This window comes from Colletes gigas, unplaced genomic scaffold (assembly GCF_013123115.1).
Source record: "Colletes gigas isolate AHSC1104 unplaced genomic scaffold, ASM1312311v1 Colletes_gigas_Sc00028, whole genome shotgun sequence".
Classification (NCBI taxonomy): domain Eukaryota; kingdom Metazoa; phylum Arthropoda; class Insecta; order Hymenoptera; family Colletidae; genus Colletes; species Colletes gigas.
The window spans coordinates 97,127-119,786 of record NW_025106657.1 but is presented as its reverse complement, the minus strand read 5'-3'; the positions used below and the strand labels follow the sequence as shown (position 1 = coordinate 119,786).

Here is a 22,660-nt window from a genome sequence, read left to right as displayed (position 1 = left end):
CTTTATTAACTTTTAAACCAAGTGATTCAATTCCCCTTAATCGAATATTTTTCGATTGTATATCCCCATGTAATTGTTACCTTTATCGAAGCAAACACATACGCGTATCGTCCCTCCATGAGAAGAAGGCACAGCGTGTTTACATCCCTACTCTTGCTGCAGTCCGCTGATTGGCTGTCACCGATCTTCATCACAGTTTTCGACCAATACCTGTATTAACGAACTGCAACAGGAGTGGGGATGTAAACACACTTTTGCTTTCTTCTCGTGGAAGAATGGTACATACCCTTTTTCCATCCAATGCCTCAATTATTATTTGACCATTGAAAATATACTTTATAGTTTTTTTTCGGTTTTCTTCATTGACTGCAATATTTTCCTACACAGAAAAGGTAATGAGTTTTTCAAAATTTACACAATATACTCTTTATTGTACATAATTTCAATATTTCATTTTCCGTCTTACGCTTGACATTATTACAATAATTACTATAGAATATATTTATAATAATATACATGTACATATTTACTTTTTTGCTATTGATTCAATTTATATGTATAATTCTATATGTATATTGGCCTATGATTCATTCCATACTGCACTTTCTTGCGTCTTCTGCTTCCTTTTAAAATCTAAAAGTGTATCACAGTTGTGTTGAGGGATAGACAGGGATTTTAAAGAAAAGGAGACCGTTCAGACGACCGAAATCGATACATAGTCCATTCAGTCAGATCTTTTCGGACCTCGTACACGCCAAATTTCATACCTGTAATTCGGCAAATAGCTGCGATGAAATGTATTCTACATTCCTAGTCTGTAAATGATTTTTTATCTTACTAGAAAACAGCTTATATTGTCTTTAAAAATAAACTGTCATATACATTAAAAAACAAATAATAAAAAATAATAATTTCGATCGTGTGCGACTTAAAAAATGAGGAAGAACTTCGTATACGTTTCTTTCGTCTTCTCTAACTTGTCTGCTAGTAATCTGCAACAGTCAATCCTGTTATAACAGACACTCTCGTATGTACGATTCTTGCTTTTGCATTAAAGTCGTGTAGATCATATCAAGGAATATTCCTTAGTGAAATCACATTTTCCATTTAATTCGTAAACGTAGTAAAACTGTTGTGCATCATGCAGCAATATAGGAGATTCAAATACGTAAAATTGTCAAACAGATCTTGTTTATTGTACTAATTTATAAAAATATTTCACGGATTTGAACAACAGCTGTTAACACGCTGCTCTTTATGCGTTCTATACAAAATTTCTTTCTTTAGATATCTTTCAGGATAAATAGTTCCAAGTTGTTCAACGGCATAGAATATAAGGCCTTATATCTATTATATATTCGCTTCGTAAAAAAATGTCTAAAAATATACTATATGCGTTAAAACATTCTATATCGTTTCGAAAAATAAATTTTCAATAAAAATAGAGTCACACGTGTTAAAAGACAAATTGTAAAAAGGAATGTAACAGCATCTCATCACACACGGACCGTGCTTCAAGAACGTTTTCGTTAAATATTCTGTATTAATATATATACTGGTTGTGCATGTCTCGAGTGACGAGTAACGAATCGCAGTAAATACATTAACCAAAGCCTAAACAATAATTTGTTTATAAAAGAAGCGTTTTCTCCTGTGAATAAAAAAAAAAAAAAAAAAAAACAACACAGTAGAGTAAATTTACATTGTCAGTCGTATCGAACAGGCATAACAGTTGAATCGACTAATCTTTCTGAGTGGACTAAATCTCGATTTCCAAAAAGATGTATTTTAATTTAGGTAAGAGGTAGGAAGATGTAACACTTAACTAGGTCCAGGAGGAGCATTGAAATTAAACATGGTGGTTGGTGGACGTCCCGGTAATGGTTTCGGTGGTAATCGCGGTGTTACCGATCCTGAAACACAATACTCGATCAAAATAAGGGCAGGAACGCAATGACTTTCATTTAGAAGTTCAACTGCGTTTAAATGTTTACCATTAGGTTGCGTAGGTGGAAGTTTCGTAGGACTGGGCCCATTGAAAGACATGTGTCTCCGTGAATGAACGGTATTCGAACACGTGCTTTCCAACGTGGAATTTCGCCTTGCAAGCAGCGACGAGCTACTTGGATTCAATGTAGGAAGCCGAGGCGGTAACGTTACTGGGGGCAAGTCTCTTCGCGGCGGTAATGGCGGCGGAGACGTACCATCCCTCGGAGGAAGTATTGGCGCGTTTGGAGCTTGTCTTGCCTGTACAATAGGTTATAAATAGTATTTTTCACGTTACATGAGGTTAAAATTACATACAGGCAGTTCTCAACTTACGATCGACTTCAATTTACAACTACTCGTACGATTGTACAAAAATAAATAAAAATACAGTACAGTTTGTTACACTGTCTATGGATCAATTGGTGTGTGTCGTTTGCGCTGGATTGTTCGCTCGTATTGTAAATTCTTATAATATATTTAAAAACGAGACCAAAAGTAATGAAAGAATACACAAACTGTGAAAACAAAATTAAACAGAATATTTGAAAGACTTACAATTAGTACTATTGACTCGCCAATCGGAAAGTTCAATTAATGAATCATATGCCCCGTAATAAACACAGATGATAAAGAATTCTAAGAACCCATTGAAAATTAATCTTATTCTGTTTGAATAATTATATGAGTACATACTTATATTAATTTATATACCATGTAAAAAAATGGAGACAATTTAAATGAGATTTTGGAGGCCAAAATAAGACGAAAATCAAGAATATCAATTTCTTGATTGAGGCTTCATTAAAAAGTTATTAACAAATTTCAAATCGTTCTAAAAAAATTATATTTAGTTACGGGGGTTAATTACAAGCATTTTTTGTGAATAGACCTACCCTCGAAATCCTACCTACTTTCGAGAAAAAAATTCGAGAAGTTGTCGACAAAATCAAAAATTTCAAATCGTCCTAAAAAAATTATTTTCAGTTGCAGGGGTCAATTACAATCATTTTTGGTGATTAGACACCCCCCCGAAATCCTGCGCATTTTCAAGAAAAAAATTCTTTACATATGGAACTTTAAACGTTAATAACTTTTTAACGAAGCCTCCATCAACAAATTAGTATTCTTGATTTTCGTCTTATCTTGGCCTCTAGAATCTCCCATTAAAATTTTTCCCATGGGTGGCTGCTCACCCTTATACAAACGAATAAACTTACAGTTGTATGTTCTGTGCTAATGTTAGATTCTATGGCTGGACAATATGAGTTATTTTTATGAAATTGAATTTACATTGCTATTGCACAAAACTCGTCGTAAATTGGGGACAACCTGTAAATATGTATATAGGGCTTCTCAAAATAATCAAACTAGCTGAAATATGTTAATTCCTTCTGCAAAAAGAAATGAAAATGGTTTTGTATCATTCTGTAATCCGAGTAGTTTTAAATTGAGAGTCATAAATAATAATGAAAATTCTATGATCGATTGAATATAATTCTGCATTTTGCTAATAAATTGTTAGAGATAGTTTAGGTTGGCAACGATTTTTTATATTGTGTTGACACCACATAGGATGCCCCCGCGCTGGTTACCCTCTCGTCCGGTTTGATATGTTTAGTAAAACCTACTAATGTATTTGTCGTGTACGAATTTTCCACCGACGTTGTTCGGAAAGTTAAACCCGTACGTCGCACGCCGACTTAACTTTGTGCGAATATTTTATGTTTGAAAGTGGACTGTATTTAAACTTATGATGGATATGCAATGCGGTGACTCGAAAAAATGAATACTTGTCGGTTTGTTGATGCTCCGCAAAATTCTTGTTGAACTCTTATTTCTGAGCGAGCGTCGCTCTTTATACAGTTCTTAATTGGGCGGTTACTAATATGCGAAAAACACTGATTGGTTACAAGATTTTGTAAGGCGTGAACGGCCAGCCCCTGCAAGAAGGGGTGGTGTGGGTGTCACCAAAATTGTCTGTTTTTGGCTGTGTCGGTGGTCGCGCGAAAGTGCTATTGTATTTTTGAAGGTTGACCGTGGCGTGCAATAAAACTAGACTCCTAATTGCTGGAAAAAACGTTTGTAACGAGCTTGACGCACAACTGCTAAACATCTGGTGCGCAGGTATGGAAAGAACAAATTTTGTTATATGACGGTATTTACAAGGCTCTTTCTGAGTTGGGCTCGTTTGTTGTTTGACGGTCATACGGAGGGCTCGCGACGCGACATGCTGGCCCCCTTGAACGGTCATGTTCAAAAGATCTAAAAGTCGACAAACAGCGAACAATTGCACTGCAGGCAAAACTGAATACTTAATACTATAACATTACGAGGTATTTATAATCCTAGAAAATTACATAGTGTTTTTGATTCAAAATTGTTCTGAATCTAAACTAATCCTTATGGCTAAGTTATACTAGGATGTACTGTACATTTGTTATATGCAGTCTATTGGTAGTGGCGCAAGTCTCTTCACACTGCGTTTATACACTCCTAACGGTGTCCTTATTGTCACTACACGTGTTATGTGGTCGTCTCCTGGGTGCACCTCCAAGACTCTACCTAATTTCCACTGCAACGGTGGTAGATTGTCCTCTTGCACCAGGACCAGCATCCCTTCCTTGATATTTTTATGGTTACCAGTATGCCATTTACATCGGGTATGGAGCTCGTGCAAATACTCTCGATGCCATCTACTCCAGAAATGTTGCTTAATTTTCTGAGTGTGCTGCCACAATGACAGCCTATTCGTTTGTACATGTGTCCATTCATATTCCGGTAGGGTTTGTAACGAATCACCAATTAGGAAGTGTGCGGGTGTTAGAGCGATATAGTCATTAGGATCAGAGGATATGGGTGTTAATGGTCGGGAATTCAGGATTGCCTCGATCTCGATTATAATGCTGTTCAATTGTTCGTATGTGAACAGTGCTTCTCCAAGAGTAGCCTTGAAATGTTTTTTAAAGGCCTTCACTGCGGCTTCCCATAGACCCCCGAAATGAGGCGAACGGGGTGGAGAGAACGACCAGTTGACACCTTCATTGCTCAAATATTGTTTTAATTTTCCTTTATGATCGTTCGAGTTTACGAATGCGGTTATTTCAATAATTTCGTTATTTGCGCCTAGGAAATTGCTCCCGTTATCGGAGTATAAAGTTCGGGATTTTCCCCTTCTCGCGAAAAATCGTTTTATCGCGGCTATACATGCTTCCGTGGTTAGATCGGTTACTAATTCTAAATGAGTAGCCCTTGTGGCAAAACATACAAATACTACTACGTATCCCTTGGTTTTCTTAACGTTTCGGTGTTTTCGTTCCTTTAAAAACAATGGTCCACAATAATCGACTCCTGTGGTTTCGAATGGCCGTGTTTGTGTCACACGGTCTTTCGGTAAATTTCCCATAACATACTCAGATAGCTTGGGATTGGCTTTAAAGCAATTTACACAGTTATGAATTAATCTGCGCGTAAGATTTTTTCCATCTATTGGCCAATATCTTTGTCTGACGGCGTTTAAAGTGGCTTGTATACCCGCATGCCAATGTTTTAAATGCTCATGCCTGATTATTAATTCTGTAACGTGATTGTTGCGTGGTAATAAGATCGGATGTTTGTATGAATAGTTTATTGCTGCGTGTTTTAATCGGCCGCCGACTCGAATTAAACCCTTCTCGTCAAGGAATGGTGTTAAATTAAGTAATTTACTTCTTTTGTTTATTTCCCTACCTTCCTTCAAATCCCTCAATTCCTGCGTAAACTCTTGTGCTTGTGTTAATTTAACTATATGTATATGTGCATTAGAAATCTCTAAATTAGTCAATTCGCCCGCAACTCTGTTTTTGCTTTTACAATTATTATAAAACCGTAATATATATGCTAGTGCCCTGTTGAGCCTATTTATTGTTGAGAATCTACCAACGAAATCTGTTGTATTAATTCTTGCTACTAAAACCTTGAAGCTACGAGTTTCCGGTATTTCTATTGCAGGTAGTGTAATAAATGGCCAAGTTCGTTCGGCCTGTGAAAGCCACTGCGGCCCCTTTAACCATCTTAGGTTATTTAGAAAAAGCAGAGGTGTCTGTCCCCTGGATATGAAATCTGCCGGATTTTCGACACTAGAGATATGACGCCAATTTTCAATATCTGTTTGCTCTTGAATTTCGTTTACCCGATTGGCAACGAATGTTTTTAGCAAATGCGGTGAGGTTCTAATCCAAGTTAATGCTATCGTTGAGTCCGACCATAACACGATCCTTTTAATTTCGAGGTGGGTCATCGCGTTAAGGGTTTCTCTTATTAAATTTGCTAATAACTTAGCGGCGCACAATTCTAAACGCGGCAATGATAAGGTTTTTACTGGCGCAACCCTTGATTTCGCGCACAACAAACTAACCTTACATTTTCCTTGATTATCAATTGACCTCAAGTAAATGCACGCGCCGTAAGCCGCTTCACTAGCGTCACAGAATCCATGCATCTGTATTTCTATTGGGCTATCAACAATCGTTTTTCGCGGCGTCGAAAATTTATTTAATAGTGGTAGCTCTTGCGTAAATTCTAACCACATGGTATGGATAGATTGAGGCACAGACTCATCCCAACCTAGGTCAGCCTTCCACAATAGCTGCATTATAATTTTTGCGCGTACTATAACTGGTCCTAATAGCCCTAACGGGTCGAATAATTGTGCGATCTGTGAAAGTATTGTACGTTTCGTAGGTCGAGGATTGCCGTCGGTCAGTTTTATGTTGTAGCGTATTTCGTCCGTCCTTGGTTTCCAACCTATACCTAACGCCTTCCTAGTTTCGTCTGTGTCTAAGGACAGAGTGCGCTCTTGATTAATTAATGCTAGATCTTCGATCAGACTCTCATCGTTTGATGCCCACTGTCTTAAATTAAACCCGCCTTTCCTTGCTAACGCTATGGTTTCTTCGCGAATTACTAATGCTTGTTCGCGAGTAGATGCTCCGGTGAGCAAATCATCTACATAAAAATCTGTTCTGAATATTGCTGCCGCGGCGGGAAAATTATCCTGTTCGTCAACCGCTAATTGTTGTAGACAACGCACGGCTAAAAATGGAGCTGACGTGGTTCCGTCTGTTACGGTATTCAGTTCGTAGGTTTTGATTGGTTTGTCTCGTGAATCGCGCCACAATATCTTATGATATTTCCTGTCCTCTGTATGTATTTTAATCTGCCGAAACATCTTTTCTATATCTGCCGTTAAAACATAGGAATGCGAACGAAATCTAAGTAATAATTTGTACAGGGTATCCTGTAGGATAGGCCCATTTAATAATGTGTCGTTTAATGCTATGCCTGTCGATGTTTTCGCTGAGGCGTCGAATACTACGCGTATCTTAGTAGTCTCGCTAGACTCTTTTATTACCGCGTGGTGCGGCAGGTAGAACCCCTCGGCGGAATCGTCCGCGTTGACCTGTGTCATATGTCCTAATTGTTCGTATTCATTTAAAAACTCCCGATATCCTGCTAATAATTCTTGATCGGAATGCAATTTCCGTTCTAATGCGTAAAATCTTTTTAATGCTGCCTCGCGTGAACTTCCTAACAATTGTTTGCGTTCGTTAAAGGGTAATCTTACACAATACCGCCCATCCGCTTCTCGTACGGTGCCCTGTTCAAACGAATTTTCCGCAGCCCTTTCTTCTTCCGATAAATATACCTGATCCGCGAATTCTTCTACTTCCCAGAATTTGTTTAATGTCTTGTCTAATGTTGATGTTGTATGAAATGACTTTACTGTGTTCTTGTACGATGGTTGTAGATCTGATTCGCCGGTAACTATCCAACCTAGTCTGGTTTTTTGTAAGATGATTTTACTATTATTTAATTTGATTTGTCCATTACTTAATAGGTTAAAAAACAACGTATTACCTAATAATGCGTCTATCTTCCCGGGCTTATGGAATGTCGGATCCGCTAACGTGAGGTTTTTTGGAATTTCGATCGATGTTCTGTCGACTTGTCGAGACGGTAGTGACCCGGTAATCAACGGTACAGTAATAAATGAAATGGGGGTAGAAAATGTACCGTTTCGCGCCTTGACTACTGTTTTTACAAGGTGTTGCGCCCTGGTCGCCTGTTGACCTATACCTGAGAAGGTTAGATTGACGCTGTGTTTGCGTAATTGCAATTTGTCGGCTAACTCGGTGGTTATAAAATGGGTTTGTGATCCCCCGTCTAATAATACGCGACAATCATGTTCCCTATTGAATCTGTCCAATATTTTAATTTGCGCGGTTCCGAGTAAGGTTTCAAAATTGCATGTAACTGTTAATGTAGTCGTATTGACCCCCGAGCTTGTTGCATTGACTCCCGAGCTTGTTACCTGACTTCCTATTCGCGCATTGTGAGGGTTTATGTTAGCCCGCTGTTCGTCGTTAAAATGTAGTAAGGTATTGTGTTTCAAATTACATTTTTTGCATCCGCTAGCTTGGCATGTGCCGACTAAATGACCGTTTCGGAAGCAATTAATACATAGCTTGTTTCGTTTAATTACCTCGAATCTCTCCCGAATTGGTGCTTGCAAAAAATGCTTACAATAATAAATTTCATGCTTATCCCTACACATGACGCATTTGTCTGTATTCGTCGTCGCGACGTGAGTGTACCCCCTTGTAAATGGTTTATTTCGTAGTGGACGATCTGGATACAAAACCCGCCTACTCGCGTTTGAAGCTTCCGCTTCAATTTCATCGCCCCGCGCTTGTTTATTTATGAAATTAATTAGTTGGTCGAATGTCGGCATCTCGTCATTCTCTAAAGTGCGTTCCCATCCGCGACGCGTATTCTTATCTAATTTTTTGCCGACTAGATAAACTAACATTGCATCCCATTGTGCTATGGGCTGACCTAGGGTAGCGAGTGCGTTTACATGCATTTGAGCCTGTTCCGCCAATGACCTGAGGCTTGAGGATGCATCACGCGTTACTTCGGGCAATTCGAATAAAGTTTTTAAGTGTGTTTGCACTATTTGTCTCGGTCTGTTACATCGCTTTTGCAACAAATCCCAAGCTACTCGGTAGTTTGTTTCGGATGCGTTTAATGTTGAAATTACTGACGCGATTTCTCCGCGAAGTGCATTCTTTAACAGATGGAATTTTTGTACGGCCGGTAAGTCTTCATTATTATGGACCAGTGTTCGAAACGTATCGTGGAAACTATGCCACTCCATAGGGTTACCGTCGTATGGTTTGATTTCGATTTTAGGTAAAAGGCTACTTTCTTGTCTTATTGTTACCGTGTTCGGCGAGTCCGTGAATCTACCTGGGTTAATACCTGTGTTAGGGGTTTGTAATCCCTCGATTCGACGGTTTATGCTACTGGTGATTCTAAAATATTTCCGCTCGAATTGTTCTCTTTCCGCGTCATGATCGGATATGTCATCCTCTAATTCTATGTTTGTCTGCACGGTTTCAAAGTTTTTATTCAATTCTAACATCTTTTCCTTGCGAATTTGTAACTCGTGAATGTCAAACTGATCGCCCTCATCGAGGTATGTCTCTATCCGCGTTAGCTGTCCCTTAATCGTGATTCTTTGTCTCCTGAGGGCTTTCATTGGCACTGTCTCAGGTACGTTTGCCATCTCGCGATAATTAAACAACGAATGTAATCGAGTTCGTGACTGCTTGCAATAAGGGAAAATATGTGAAAGGAATAGTGATTCGTGGACTTACCCTACCGACGTCTGAACTTCGAACTGTTGCTCGTTGCTGCAATGTCTGGATGAGGCTGCGTGGCCTCGATGTTGCTGCGTTGCCTCGATGATGCTGTGATGCGTCGATGCTGCGATGCGTCGATGATGGTGCTGCGATGCGCCGATGATGCTGCGCTGCGTCGATGTTGGCCCGGTGCTGCTGCGTGGCCTTGGATTTTCCACCGTCCGACGGCTGCTTCCTCTGCTGAGGTGTCCGATGCGGCTGCTTGTGGATACTTCCTTCACCGGCGACGTAGTGTCCTACGGTGCTGCTGTTGATCTGCCCTCTCCAAAGAGGTTGTCGTAAGTGTCAACGTTGGAGCTTCTGTTGCACTACCGACAATTGTCTATGATGTCCAAGGAATATCTTCCTTGGTAGTCACCACACTGCACTACAAATGTCGTGTTTGCCGTTGGAATCCGGCTCGAAGGACCAAATGTCGTGTACGAATTTTCCACCGACGTTGTTCGGAAAGTTAAACCCGTACGTCGCACGCCGACTTAACTTTGTGCGAATATTTTATGTTTGAAAGTGGACTGTATTTAAACTTATGATGGATATGCAATGCGGTGACTCGAAAAAATGAATACTTGTCGGTTTGTTGATGCTCCGCAAAATTCTTGTTGAACTCTTATTTCTGAGCGAGCGTCGCTCTTTATACAGTTCTTAATTGGGCGGTTACTAATATGCGAAAAACACTGATTGGTTACAAGATTTTGTAAGGCGTGAACGGCCAGCCCCTGCAAGAAGGGGTGGTGTGGGTGTCACCAAAATTGTCTGTTTTTGGCTGTGTCGGTGGTCGCGCGAAAGTGCTATTGTATTTTTGAAGGTTGACCGTGGCGTGCAATAAAACTAGACTCCTAATTGCTGGAAAAAACGTTTGTAACGAGCTTGACGCACAACTGCTAAACATCTGGTGCGCAGGTATGGAAAGAACAAATTTTGTTATATGACGGTATTTACAAGGCTCTTTCTGAGTTGGGCTCGTTTGTTGTTTGACGGTCATACGGAGGGCTCGCGACGCGACAGTATTTATTAATCCAAATATATAATTGTAAGTTACGTATTAAATATATAATAAATGTCAAAACGCATCACGCTTAGAGTTGAAAGTTAATGCTCGACATAAATGAAAAAAAATGTCGAATACACTGAGCTTATAATTACAACTCGATACACGTGACAACATTATAGGCAAGTGTTTTCTCGTGCGTGAATATGTGCATATGCGGTCGCGCTATTTATATCCCAATCAGCTGATCGCGTTGCCACGCATGGACGCACTCACACACGAGAAACGCTTATCTATGACATTCTCGTATGTACAAACTTTAATTACTCGTATCTTGAAAACTAAGCCTCAGATTACAAAATGGTAAAGAACTTTTCCACTTCTCGTCACACGAGTAATTTTCCCCTTTTTAGCCTGTCCCAACATTTTTAAACACCCTGTAAATATAAATTAAAAGATACAGAGCAACGTTTTTCAAATTTCTCACCCCATGATATATCGGTCTTTAAACTGGAATATATATAATTTATACTCGAGTGCATTTAAATATAAAAATGTAAATGAAAATTAAAGCTGCGTTCTACATAAGGAAAGTCATATACATACATATATACATATATTATGTAACAAACAAAGCAAATTATAATTTTGATACAATAAAGTTAGTATACAGGATGAGGCATTTAAGACCAGCCACCTGAAGAACTTGGCTGCTATTGGTGATAGGAAAAAATTATTTGGCAATGAAGGGCTGATCATCCGATGTTACTAGTTTTTTATGCTTGATCATTTCCTCGAAGTAAATTATTTTCCATCACAATTGGCTTAACCCAGACCAGGAATGACCTTTCCATAGGTCATTGTATTCACCCTGAAATGCTCTATCAGAATGTAAATAAAAAAACAAAGATGACTTTCATATCTCCTTGATACCTCCAGCTATCAAAAAACTAGTAACATTGGATGATCAACCCCTCGATACCAAATAATTTTTGCCTAATGCATTTTTTTCCTATCACCAATAGCAGTCAAGTTAGTCAGATGGTCTTAAGTGCCTCACTTTACATTTGCAATTTACACAAATCATTATATCGTGTATTTAAAAAGTACCATGATCTAGTCTGAAAAACGCTGATATTGATTATCGTGTAACTCACCTGTTGCGGTGACTCGCTTATGGAACTCTCCCGTTTTCTATGAGATCTAGGTGGCAAAGGTGGCGGAGGTTGACTGGAAGGTACGTGGCTGGGAGACGGCGGTGGCGGCATCGCTGCACCAGGACTTCCACCCGACGATGACATACCAGTCAGAGCTCCCATAACACCGATCGTACCGGAATTAAAGCCGAAGTGACTATTTTGCGGCTGATGATGTGGAATAGGCAAATGGCCAGGCGAACCCAATTGCGGACTGCTACCCGGCGAACTAATCGAAAGTCCTGACATGCTAAGCGGACCTGGTGAACCTGGAGGTGGACCTGTACCTGTATTAAGAGTAAAGTGCATCTACTACCCTATGCAAGCACATTCTGCAACGAAATAAAACTTCTCTGTCCGTTTGTTCACGAAAGAAATAGTTTACAAAAAGCGGCCTACTATATTCATTAGCGTTATTGAAGTAGGCTTCGAATCTCGAGCTCTCAAAGCCCTCGAGCTTTGTATGCAAGTTTTATAGCCTTAGGTTTTAATCATTTGCGGTTTTAACATTGAGCTTTAAAGATTCGAAGACTCGAGCTTTACGTGTCGCTAATTTCTATATTACGTTTGACATTGCCCAATACGAACCTCCCAATAAAACAGGTGCAAAAACACTGTGGTCTCCTATATGAGAAACTGTGATGTGTGAAGCGTGCGGAGGAGTTTCTGGCAATTCCGGCGGCGGCGCTTCCGGTGGAGGATCGTGTAACCTTACACTGGAGGCTACGGCTTGCAATGGAGCTGGTAACTTGCCGCTCAAACTTCTAGCTTTAATGCCCGGCGACTTTAAATTTAAGTCTGGCCATTTACGGGGCTGCACAGATAAACAGCTTCAGATAGTAAGGTCAATGTTGCTATATTTATACAGTTTGTGATACTTTCAAGTGCAACTTACGACTCTAGGTGGTTGTCTACATCCCCTCGGTTCTACTTCTAAGCTTTTATTGTACAAATAATTGCTTATATCTGCATCTTTCATATTAGGATCAAAGGGTGACAAGTTCTCTATGAAATGCCTTATCCTAGGCTCCACTGAAAGACAATACGGTTGATTTTGATACTGTTGAATTTCACCAGTTATTTCTGCTACTTTCCGTCGCTTGCTAAAATTTATAAGTTCTGGACTCCCCGGCAAATAATCAGGATTTCCTTCTTCAATGTGCAGAATATTGGTCAGGTAGATACCTAGAAACAGAAGTCATCGGTAAAAATCAATTAATCAATCAAACTATCAAACAATGCTCCATTTTCATTGCTTACCAAAGAATGGTACACATGGTGGATTAATAGATCGTAATTTTTCTTGATATTTTCGAAAGTGACCATTATTCAATTCTCGCGCTTCTTCCAGGGCTTTTTCCAATCGTGCCGGTATTTGCTGTAAATATAACAAAATTTATATTATTAATAGCAAATTATTTAATAGTACATGAAATAACGTTGAGGAAACGTACTTGGAAAGTGAATTTTAACCTAAATACAGATGCAGATCCCATAGCACTAACAATTGCTAATACACCATTAAAGTTATTAAGATCTTGAAACACCATCATAATTTCGATTGCACGCGACACAATCGCTACTCGTTCCTCTAGGTTTTCAGCTTCCACTATCGTTTTTTCAAGCCATCGAGTAAACTGTACAATAAAAAAGAAATAACTGTGTTTTCATTTAATAAACTGTACTGAATGCAAATTTTGTTAAAGCGTGAAATATATACTTACGTTTGTCGTATGCTTTATCATTTTTAGTAGGTTCGGAGATGACTTTTCTTTATCTTTCTTAGTCCATACTGACCCTACCAGTTCTGAAGGTTTCACAGTTCTATTCAATTCAAACTCTAAGAGGGTTAGTTGTCTTGCTAGTTCAATTGGATGTAACTGAAATTTGTAATAAGTTAATTATTAAATTATCCTTACAACGCAAATATCAATTGTGCTCATAAATATTACCGTTAGTATTCCCCATTCTTCTTCAGGAACTTTTAGGTGCCACTCGATAGGTGGTGGAGATCGTTCGAAGCTAAAAGTTATAGGTCGTTGTTCCGAAGGTTCACATTTTCTCTGTACAATTTTTATCACCGAATCCACCCATTTTCTCATTGACTTTCCGCTTACAGTGTCTAGAAATAATTGTAACCTTTCCAAAAGATTCCTATCACGTTCAAAATCATAAAAATGGTGATCGACCTAATAATCGAATAAGATGTAAATAAATATTAAAAGGTTTAGAGTAAAAATATTTAAAAATAAAAGTACTAAAACATTACTAACCCAGTGTCTTAAAACATTTAAAACTCTGAATTGCACAGGTTGACAAAATTCTTTTCTATATCTCTTCCAATCTTCCCTTGCGGTTGTTTTACAACCAGAAGGCTTTTCTTCGTCACCATAAACTAATGAAGGATCTGGTATGTCAAATCTTTCGGTTAACAAAGTCAATAGTTCCTGAGGTGAGCAAAAACTCCTAGAGAACGAAGTATAATCAGATGTCACAGAACATAAAGAAAATTCAGTTTCAAATAAAAAATAAATGTCTAGTACATAAATTCAAATACCTATAAGTAGTAAGGAATGTTCGTACAAAAGCTGGGTCAGCATATATATGATAAGTTAATCTTTCTACCAATTTAATCAAAGTTGCACCCTTAATCAATGGGACACCTCCATTTTCTCTGGCCTCCAAAACAATATTTTCTGGACCATCCTGTTCGGTAAATTTATATAAATGTGGCGGAGGTAATCTTAAAGGATGCTTTCTTTCTTCGTCCAAAAGTATACTGTCCAAAGTTCTTTCTAACATACTCTTTGTATTCAACATTACAAGATCCGCCATCCAACTATTTTTATCTTCGACGGATTTGGCAACAAGAATAACATTAGGGTGGTCCCTTGGTGCAATTTCAAAGGCATTTTTTAATTCTGGGAAAATAATTACATATAGTTATTTGAATAACGGGAATCATTTCAATTTCAACGTTACAACTTCCTCTGAACTCACCTTCGGTATCCTCCCTATCAATAATATAAACTTTTCTAATAAAAAATCGTTCCTTTAAACGCAATTCACCTTGGTGAGGTGGATGACCCACCACACCGACTGCTGCCACGGTAACGCTAACTCGTTTGCCGCCACTGGGTTTACAAAGAACTAATAAGCCATCAAAAAGAAGAGCCTTTCGTTCTGTTAATCTCCTTCCGTTACTCACTTTTCCCAACATATCCTCTGTACATAATAAAAAATACAATAATAATTTATGTAACAAAATAATTGTTAAAAAAAAACCATCCATTTTTTATACCGCGTATAAATTCGTTGCAACATTGTCCAACATCCCGCTGATCCCACCCATCAACTGTTTTTTGTAATTCGCTAGTTTTCTCTAATGCTGCTTGCCTTCTTGCTCTACTCTGCATTCGCAGGCCTGTATCTTTTTTTGGAAGACTCGCCTTAGATTTCGACAGTTCCATATGTAGCGGTCTCAAAAGACCTTCTACTTGTTCCAATGTTTCACCATCTTCTGTATTTGGTGTACGTTTGTGTAATACCTGTGTAAAGTGCCATTGAACTGTCGGACTGACGTACATCCATCATTTAAAACGATATTCGTGTATAAAATTATTTCAAAAATACCTTTATATAGTCAAAGTACAAAAAACAATGCCATATCGGTTGTAGTAAAAGTTTTGGCAAATAATATTTGACAGCTTCTTTAAATCCATGTCCTGCCGCTCGTAATGCGTTACTAGCTTCGGGTCTCGACAATAAATTTGTTAAAACTTCTCGACTAGCTGGACCATTAATGTCTTTTGCATACCTAACGTTACGATTACAATAACTTATATTTTTAGAAAACAATACAAATACATGTATAATATTTTAACAGTTTCATATATACTTTATATAAACATCAAATTCTGCTGCTTCTGCCAGTTCTTCAAAACAGGAGCCAACCGTGGGCGTTTGTTTTTCTTCTGTAATTTCCATTATATCTTCTAAACTACCAAGTAATGTTACAGTAACTTCATAAATATCCATTATATTACTGAAGAGTGTTTCAAGTTCAGTTCTATCTTGCGCTAACTTTGCGATTTCTTCCCGAAATACCTATTTGAATAACAAAAGAATTTTACCTTATTTAAATTAATGGCACACCTCATCAACTTTATAAATTACCCACCTTAATGATCATATGAAGATCACGCAAATAGTGACGTTCATCGTGTATGAGATCCCGGACAGATTCTTCGTAAGTCTGAGAAACGACTGAGCCCAAACCACTTTGTGGACCCTCTGCATAATCGTCTTGATAAAACAAGTCCATTAATACCTGTTAATAAGTTGCTAATTAAAAGTAAACTTTGCTTTATGAATTAAGAACTAAATACATGACCAAATGATTTTGTGACCTTTGATGCTACAGATATAATTATAAGATTTCGGAAATTAATATGTTACCATATCTGCACACATCGCAACTCTTATGTCTTCGCACGATATTTCCACATGGCGTATATTCTTGACATAGTTTCCAGCTAGCTGAAAAGAAAATGACCTTAAACATTTTTGGAAGTTAGTACTAATAAACATGAAATAAAGTTTGTTAATTCTAAACTATAGCATAGATTGCTTATTATATTAACACTAGGACGACGAACATCGGTGCCGGATCCATTTGGACTCCAATTCATAATATAAATAATAGTAATCATTAATAAGAATAAAAAATAACATAAATGCAGATAAACAATATTTAGAGTGGGTCCAAACGTGCCCAGACGACGCCATCCAAGTGTTACTTAAAATACTTTTTCTTCAGATAATAGTTATCGTTAGAAAATTTTGACCATAATAGCTTTTACCAACCTTCAAAATATCTGCAGAAATATATTCCAAGACTCCTACCACAAAAAGACTAACTTGTAAATCAATTTTCTGCTGTAATACTTCCTGTTAATACAACAATATATAAAATTATATTATGTGTTGATAAATACATAAAAACACGCACAATTAGAATCAATCCAATATAATTACTTTTTGTAGTAATTGATGAATTTTATCAACTGGAAGAACTAGCGGTGATTTCTTTTTTCCTTTTTCCAAGGCGTCTCTTGCGTCTCGAAGTGCCCATCTATCGATGGGAGTAGGAAACGTACGTCTGACTCTTTCTTCCACATCTTGAGGCGTATGTGGCGGAGGGTGACCGCAAAGCATACCCAACAGCCTTAAGATCAAACTCTCAACATAGTCTAAGGCATCTTGTCGTGCTTCTAGACTAGGATGTACTTGCTCCAGTACCTATTTTGTATTAATTGTTAATTAAACTATATGACAACTATCATTGAAAAGAAAAACTTTGGTACAAATTGAATATTTTATTTATGCAGTACAAATATAATCTCTTATTTGCAAAGATATTATAATAGATAAAGATTATTGATCCACAACAGGTATGTCGAACTCATATTGGACCTCTAGTCAATTTGCTCTTTGCTACTGTATAGGTCACAGATGTACAATTATTTTAGAACGTTTGGAAATATTATAAAAACTATCTTTCATTTGTATCAATGCCACTTAGTTCACTGTCATGTTAGAATTAAACGTATGCAGGATCGAAAAGAAAACAATAAAAATAATCCATCGAAATAAACAAAGGGATACATTTATTTATAAAAGAGCAATGATACATTACTAAAATTTTCTACCTTCAACAATATTACTTCATTTTTTTGATCAATATAGTTGTACATGTTTTTGATAAATTTATCTTTTGTTCCTTTTGTGTTCATGAAATAAACTATATTTATTGAATTTTCTTTGTAACTTCATTACTATTATTTATGGAATATTCATTGTTCTTTCAAAATATACTTTAATGATTAAATTATAATGAATTAAACATCGCAAAGAAATGAATACATATGCAATATACTGTCATTATTGTATAGTACTCTAAGCAAATAATAATGCTCATAATAAAAAGGTCAAGCAGGCCATCGATGACCATGTATTTGACATGCCTGCTCTGTAATATTAAAAAAAGAATATACTGCTCCATAACATTTTGTTACATAAGATAATCTTCTACATAACAACAATCTTTATAAGTAAAAGTTTTCTCACGTATAAAATACTTATTCAACATAGTTCGCGCATAAAACTAAATGTAACTTGAGAAGATAAATTGCGTGTAGTCAAGATATTATAAAATATTTTATTGTCTCAATATTTGGAATAATTTGCCAACTACATTGTTTTTAACTGAAAATCGTTACAATTCTCGATCATAATATCGTTATATTGAATATGGATACAATGCTTTTAACAAAGTAACAAAGATAATCCTTTATTCGTTTGAAGTTCCAAATAAAATATATTGAAATACAAACATAGTACATTTTTCTGCTAACCCGAATTAAGCCATGCATTTGAAAGTATAATATAAAAAACTATCAAAAAGAAAACTAAATATTGTTTAAACATCAACCTCCAAAAAAAAGTGAACATTAAATGGTTGAGAAGGCAACATATTATTGTTAATTTTTCGAATATTTATCATATTCTTCGTACGATGTGCCATTGGATACCGTCAAGTTCTATGCACCGATTAGAAAGATCTCATGCAACCGTTGCGACGTTTATTCATGTCAATCGGTTTCGTGATACGATAAAATTTCGTGGTTCCTGAAGGGCATATACAAGAGATCGGTGCACGCGTATCGTGCGACAATGACAATGTACGATATATCGGTGAAAACCCAGATCGATGGCATTGGGGGATGCTCGATGAAACGGAACCTCGTGGAAATTCGGTGGAAAGGAATTACTCGAAGAAGAAGATACCTTGCGGAGGGAGTTGACAAACACTCCCTTCCACTTGGCGGCGTTCTCCTCTTTCTGAAAGTCGTAGCCTGACGGCTCGCCCACCACTGACGCTGCCGACGAAAACATCTCAATGCACTGGTACAAGGTATCACGCACCCGACAGAATAACGCGCACTAGCTAGAGAACACGCTCCGGAGAGTTCCCGATATTTACAATGACCATTTCGTCGGTAGTCACAAAAACTTGACAGAGACGTCTGTCTGTCCGTCAGTCCGTTTCTTAGGGCGCAGACATCTCTGTATGTAATGCGACGGCTAAGCTACTCGGTTGTATTCTCTCTGTATCCTAGCGCCTCTAACACTTATTATTCTTGGAAGCATTTCCGAGGCCAACCCGAGAGTCCCCGAGTTATGCCGTTTGTGCATTTTACACGCCCTTTTACTCGAATTTTTGTCAGAACCGAGCGCGAGCACTACTACTATCAAAGGATACCATTGCGCGACTCGCATCGATCGATAACTGCGATAGTACCATCGCGGCAAGATATTCGCGAGCTTCGACATATCTCGCAGCGCAACTATCGATCGATCTTTTCGAGAATTTAAAAAATTTATTTAACGTTCTTTGGGAAAAGGTACAGTGACTTATAAGAAATACTCGTACACAAAAATGAAATTCGTTCAAATTAATTTTTTATATTGAATCGATAGACTGTTGCAAGGTTAGAATGTCATGAAGCTGGTAGTAGTTTTTATTTCGTTGCATATAGATTGTTTACGTTATCCGTATTGCTATTTATTTTTGGAACGCGATGCTACAAATTTAAGAAATAATCCTGCAATCTTTAGATTCCTAATTTATTTATAAAAAAAGATGGGCATATGGGTGCATGTGGTAATTACGGACTATCGTGGTTAAACTAACTTCAAAGTAGCACGGTATTGCCAAGAGTTTCTTTGATTCAACAAAAGTTAAACAAATCACATTGTGACTCTATGGGAAGGAATCTGACATTTACAGAAATTTGTAATAGATTATTAATAGACTAATTCGTTTCCAATTTTAACGAAATTATATTTCACTGTACGATAAAGGCGTCTATTCTCTACAAGTCTACCATAGAATAAAAACTAATGAGAACGAGTAAACATACTCAGCGTCTCGCTACAGTCCATGGCGTTCTTATGCATGCCTAGGGATTTTCTTCGTAACTCAACGTTTCCCCTAGGAAAAGCGAATGCCTAGTTAAAATGGTTCTTATTGCTCTAACAGAAAGTCACCAATCAAGATGCTTGTTTGAAAGAAAGGGAATCTTGATTAATGACGAAGCTGGTGACTTTCTCCTAAAGATAAAATAACACTATTACCGACAAGAATTAAAACGAAATATAATAAAACTTACGTATTCACAAATTATTGAAATCTGAATTGATCTAATGGATTTTAAAACTTATTGAAGCATATATATTCAATACACAATATACTCAAAGATTCATAACATAGAGAAAACATAGATTAATGTATTTAGAGCTTGGAGTATATTCTTAAATGTTTAAGATACTTTCTATATCGTTATAAGATATATTCTACGGCATCTTTTAATAGTTTAGAAATTTGACAATTACAACAAATAATGAAAATAATTTTATTAGAAATTAATTTAAATATTAAAGTTTTTCAAAATATATTTATTTCTTACTTTTATAGCTGGTCTCTTAGTACACTCTATTAAGAAATACCCATCAATATATTAATGTACTCTTTTGGGGAATACCCGCCATTGTTCAATCTCTATTTGCTTTCATATCCTGGCACATTAATTAAATTATAGTAGGTGATAGAAAAACAGTAAAGTTCATGCGTTATTAGCGTAGATGGTTACACATTGAATGCTGTCTTATTAATAATTAATAATTAAAATTATCATACCGCTATTGATAAAATATTACACTCGACATTTTATTGATAGATTTTTTAATTTGTTATAATATATATCACCATGTATCGGTAAAAAACATAATATTAGCACAAAAATAATGGTCACCAATTTGATTGCCATTGTAAACTGCTTCAAATTTAAAAACAATTCAAAGTAATTTATGAATATAGAATAATTATTTTCGCTGCAAATAACAGACACTAATGCAAACTGAAAACTTTATATTTCTCATTGTATCTTTGCAAGAGTATTATCAACGTGTTGGTGAAGCTTTTATTTAAAATGAAATAGTTATAAAAAAATCAAAGAAAATATAAGTTAATGGGCTAAATCTTTACATGTTAAGTTTAAATAGCCACGCAAGTTTGCTTATTGTTATTTTTGTAACAGATTGCATATTCTATATTTAAAATTCAATAAAAAAAATCTTGTGTAGCGGGTGATCGAGCTGCAACAATGGCAGAAATGACGATAAGCAAACTCCATCGCTTTTCGATGCGTCACCATCTTCTTCAAGTGGCTGGCAGATGTTGCAACAAAAACACACAAGGGCAGGACTCGGTTCTAAGGATTTTTCCTCGTGGGAACCACGAAGTCAAGGAGGGTAGAGGTCAATCCTAGAGCATCGATCCTCCTTTAAAATAAGATGATCGAATCACTCTTATTGTCGCACTGTTTGACTGTTCCAATACAATCATGAAACGATACTTGGTCGTGCAAGTACCGATAATAGACGTGTCGATTCTAAAAATTGGCTCTTTTAGGCCTGGTGCAGACGTTCGTACGTTTTTCTTTTTTATCTTCTAGGAAGAATAGATAAATACATATGAACATCTTTCATTTCGACGTTTGTCTGACTCCTTATCTTGAAAGAGACGTCTTCTTTCTCTAGAAATCTTCTTTCTCTAGAAATTCGAAGAGTTAGTTACGTTAACGAACCCCAGGTAAGTAGTTGTCACCAAACCTTGCGGTTTGATCGTTGCAAAGTACACAAAAGGACGTAAAACAGACAGATTGGAAATCAATTGGTTGCCCCAAGGCACTGAGAGATTATTTCCATCATACCGTTTGACTACCTTCACTATTATTAAACACTTTTTAAGGTCAAAATCAATTATCTATAATAAACACATAGTTTAGTTTTAAATTAACGATAGTTTAATTAATGTATTAAGAAGATGAATTATAATAGAACAATAAAATATATTGGACTTTCGAATTTCTTTCGAAATTGGCTTTCATTAAAATATATCGTCAACCAAAATAGTATAAAGCGTTTTTTTTCGTATTCTTGACGTCAAAAATAATGGAGCAATTTTTTTTTTTTTTTTTGCACTACCTTGCAGTATATTTCTACACAGTACACAAATGCAATTAAAAAAAAGATATTTATTTCTTCGATTTACACAGCGTGTATTAATATTTAAAATATATAATTCGCTATAATAATACATGATCGTAGAAATTTTAAAATTTTCACTATACGTCCGGTAAAAATTACATGATCCGTGAAACTTGTCACTCTAAATTTTACTTCATTTTTTTTGGTGATCTGTAAAGATATATTCACATAAGCACTTTTGTAGGGCATGTCTTGCGCTGACATATTTTTGTTTACTTTACATTAAAGTCATACAAATATAAATTGTACAAATGCTTCGTTGATAAAAGCGTTTATAACCATTTAAGATTATTCTATGTATATTGATAAAGATAGGTAATTCCCCTTATTATTTCCTCCATTCAGATTTCTCGCAGTGTCACGTCACAAATAAAGCTCGTGCAACATTATCGTATCACACACTACACACAGTGCTGTCCACTGGTGGAGTCGCTTAAGAGGGTATTCCAGTGTGAAACTTTAAAAAAATCAGAATTGTTTTCTTAATTTTCTTAATTTTGAAACTATATTTTTAAAGCTTCTGCTCAAATTCCTAAAAATAATGAAATTATAGCTGTTTAAAGAACGTGACA

At 36.7% G+C, this 22,660-nt stretch overlaps 1 protein-coding gene across 2 annotated transcripts; it reads right to left on the bottom strand.

Moving 5' to 3' along the window:
• Positions 1–461: 461 nt before the first annotated feature.
• LOC122401783 (protein son of sevenless) lies at positions 462–19,233 on the bottom strand. Of its 2 annotated transcripts, none has more exons than XM_043404137.1 (20): positions 18,765–19,233; positions 16,953–17,216; positions 16,782–16,865; positions 16,374–16,454; positions 16,096–16,245; positions 15,814–16,022; positions 15,549–15,732; positions 15,217–15,463; positions 14,916–15,140; positions 14,473–14,836; positions 14,189–14,381; positions 13,868–14,104; positions 13,640–13,795; positions 13,370–13,552; positions 13,176–13,293; positions 12,811–13,100; positions 12,504–12,729; positions 11,877–12,202; positions 1,995–2,247; positions 462–1,913 (listed from the first exon to the last, which is right to left on the bottom strand). In XM_043404137.1, exons 1-20 carry the CDS (start codon positions 18,870–18,872, stop codon positions 1,822–1,824), a joined length of 3,990 nt encoding a protein of 1,329 aa, XP_043260072.1. In that variant the 5' UTR covers positions 18,873–19,233; the 3' UTR covers positions 462–1,821. The 2 variants fall into 2 exon arrangements, with proteins under 2 accessions (XP_043260072.1, XP_043260073.1); XM_043404138.1 differs by having other exon boundaries at positions 11,877–12,184.
• Between the last annotated feature and the right edge of the window lie 3,427 nt (positions 19,234–22,660).

Excerpts from the sequence above, each read along its gene's own strand:
- LOC122401783 (XM_043404137.1), bottom strand. The coding sequence starts at position 18,872 with ATGTTTTCGTCGGCAGCGTCAGTGGTGGGCGAGCCGTCAGGCTACGAC. Across the intron at positions 16,023-16,095 it reads ATCTTCATATGATCATTAAG|GTATTTCGGGAAGAAATCGC; the intron begins GTGGGTAATTTA and ends TTATTCAAATAG. Across the intron at positions 13,796-13,867 it reads AAGAATGGGGAATACTAACG|TTACATCCAATTGAACTAGC; the intron begins GTAATATTTATG and ends TACAAATTTCAG.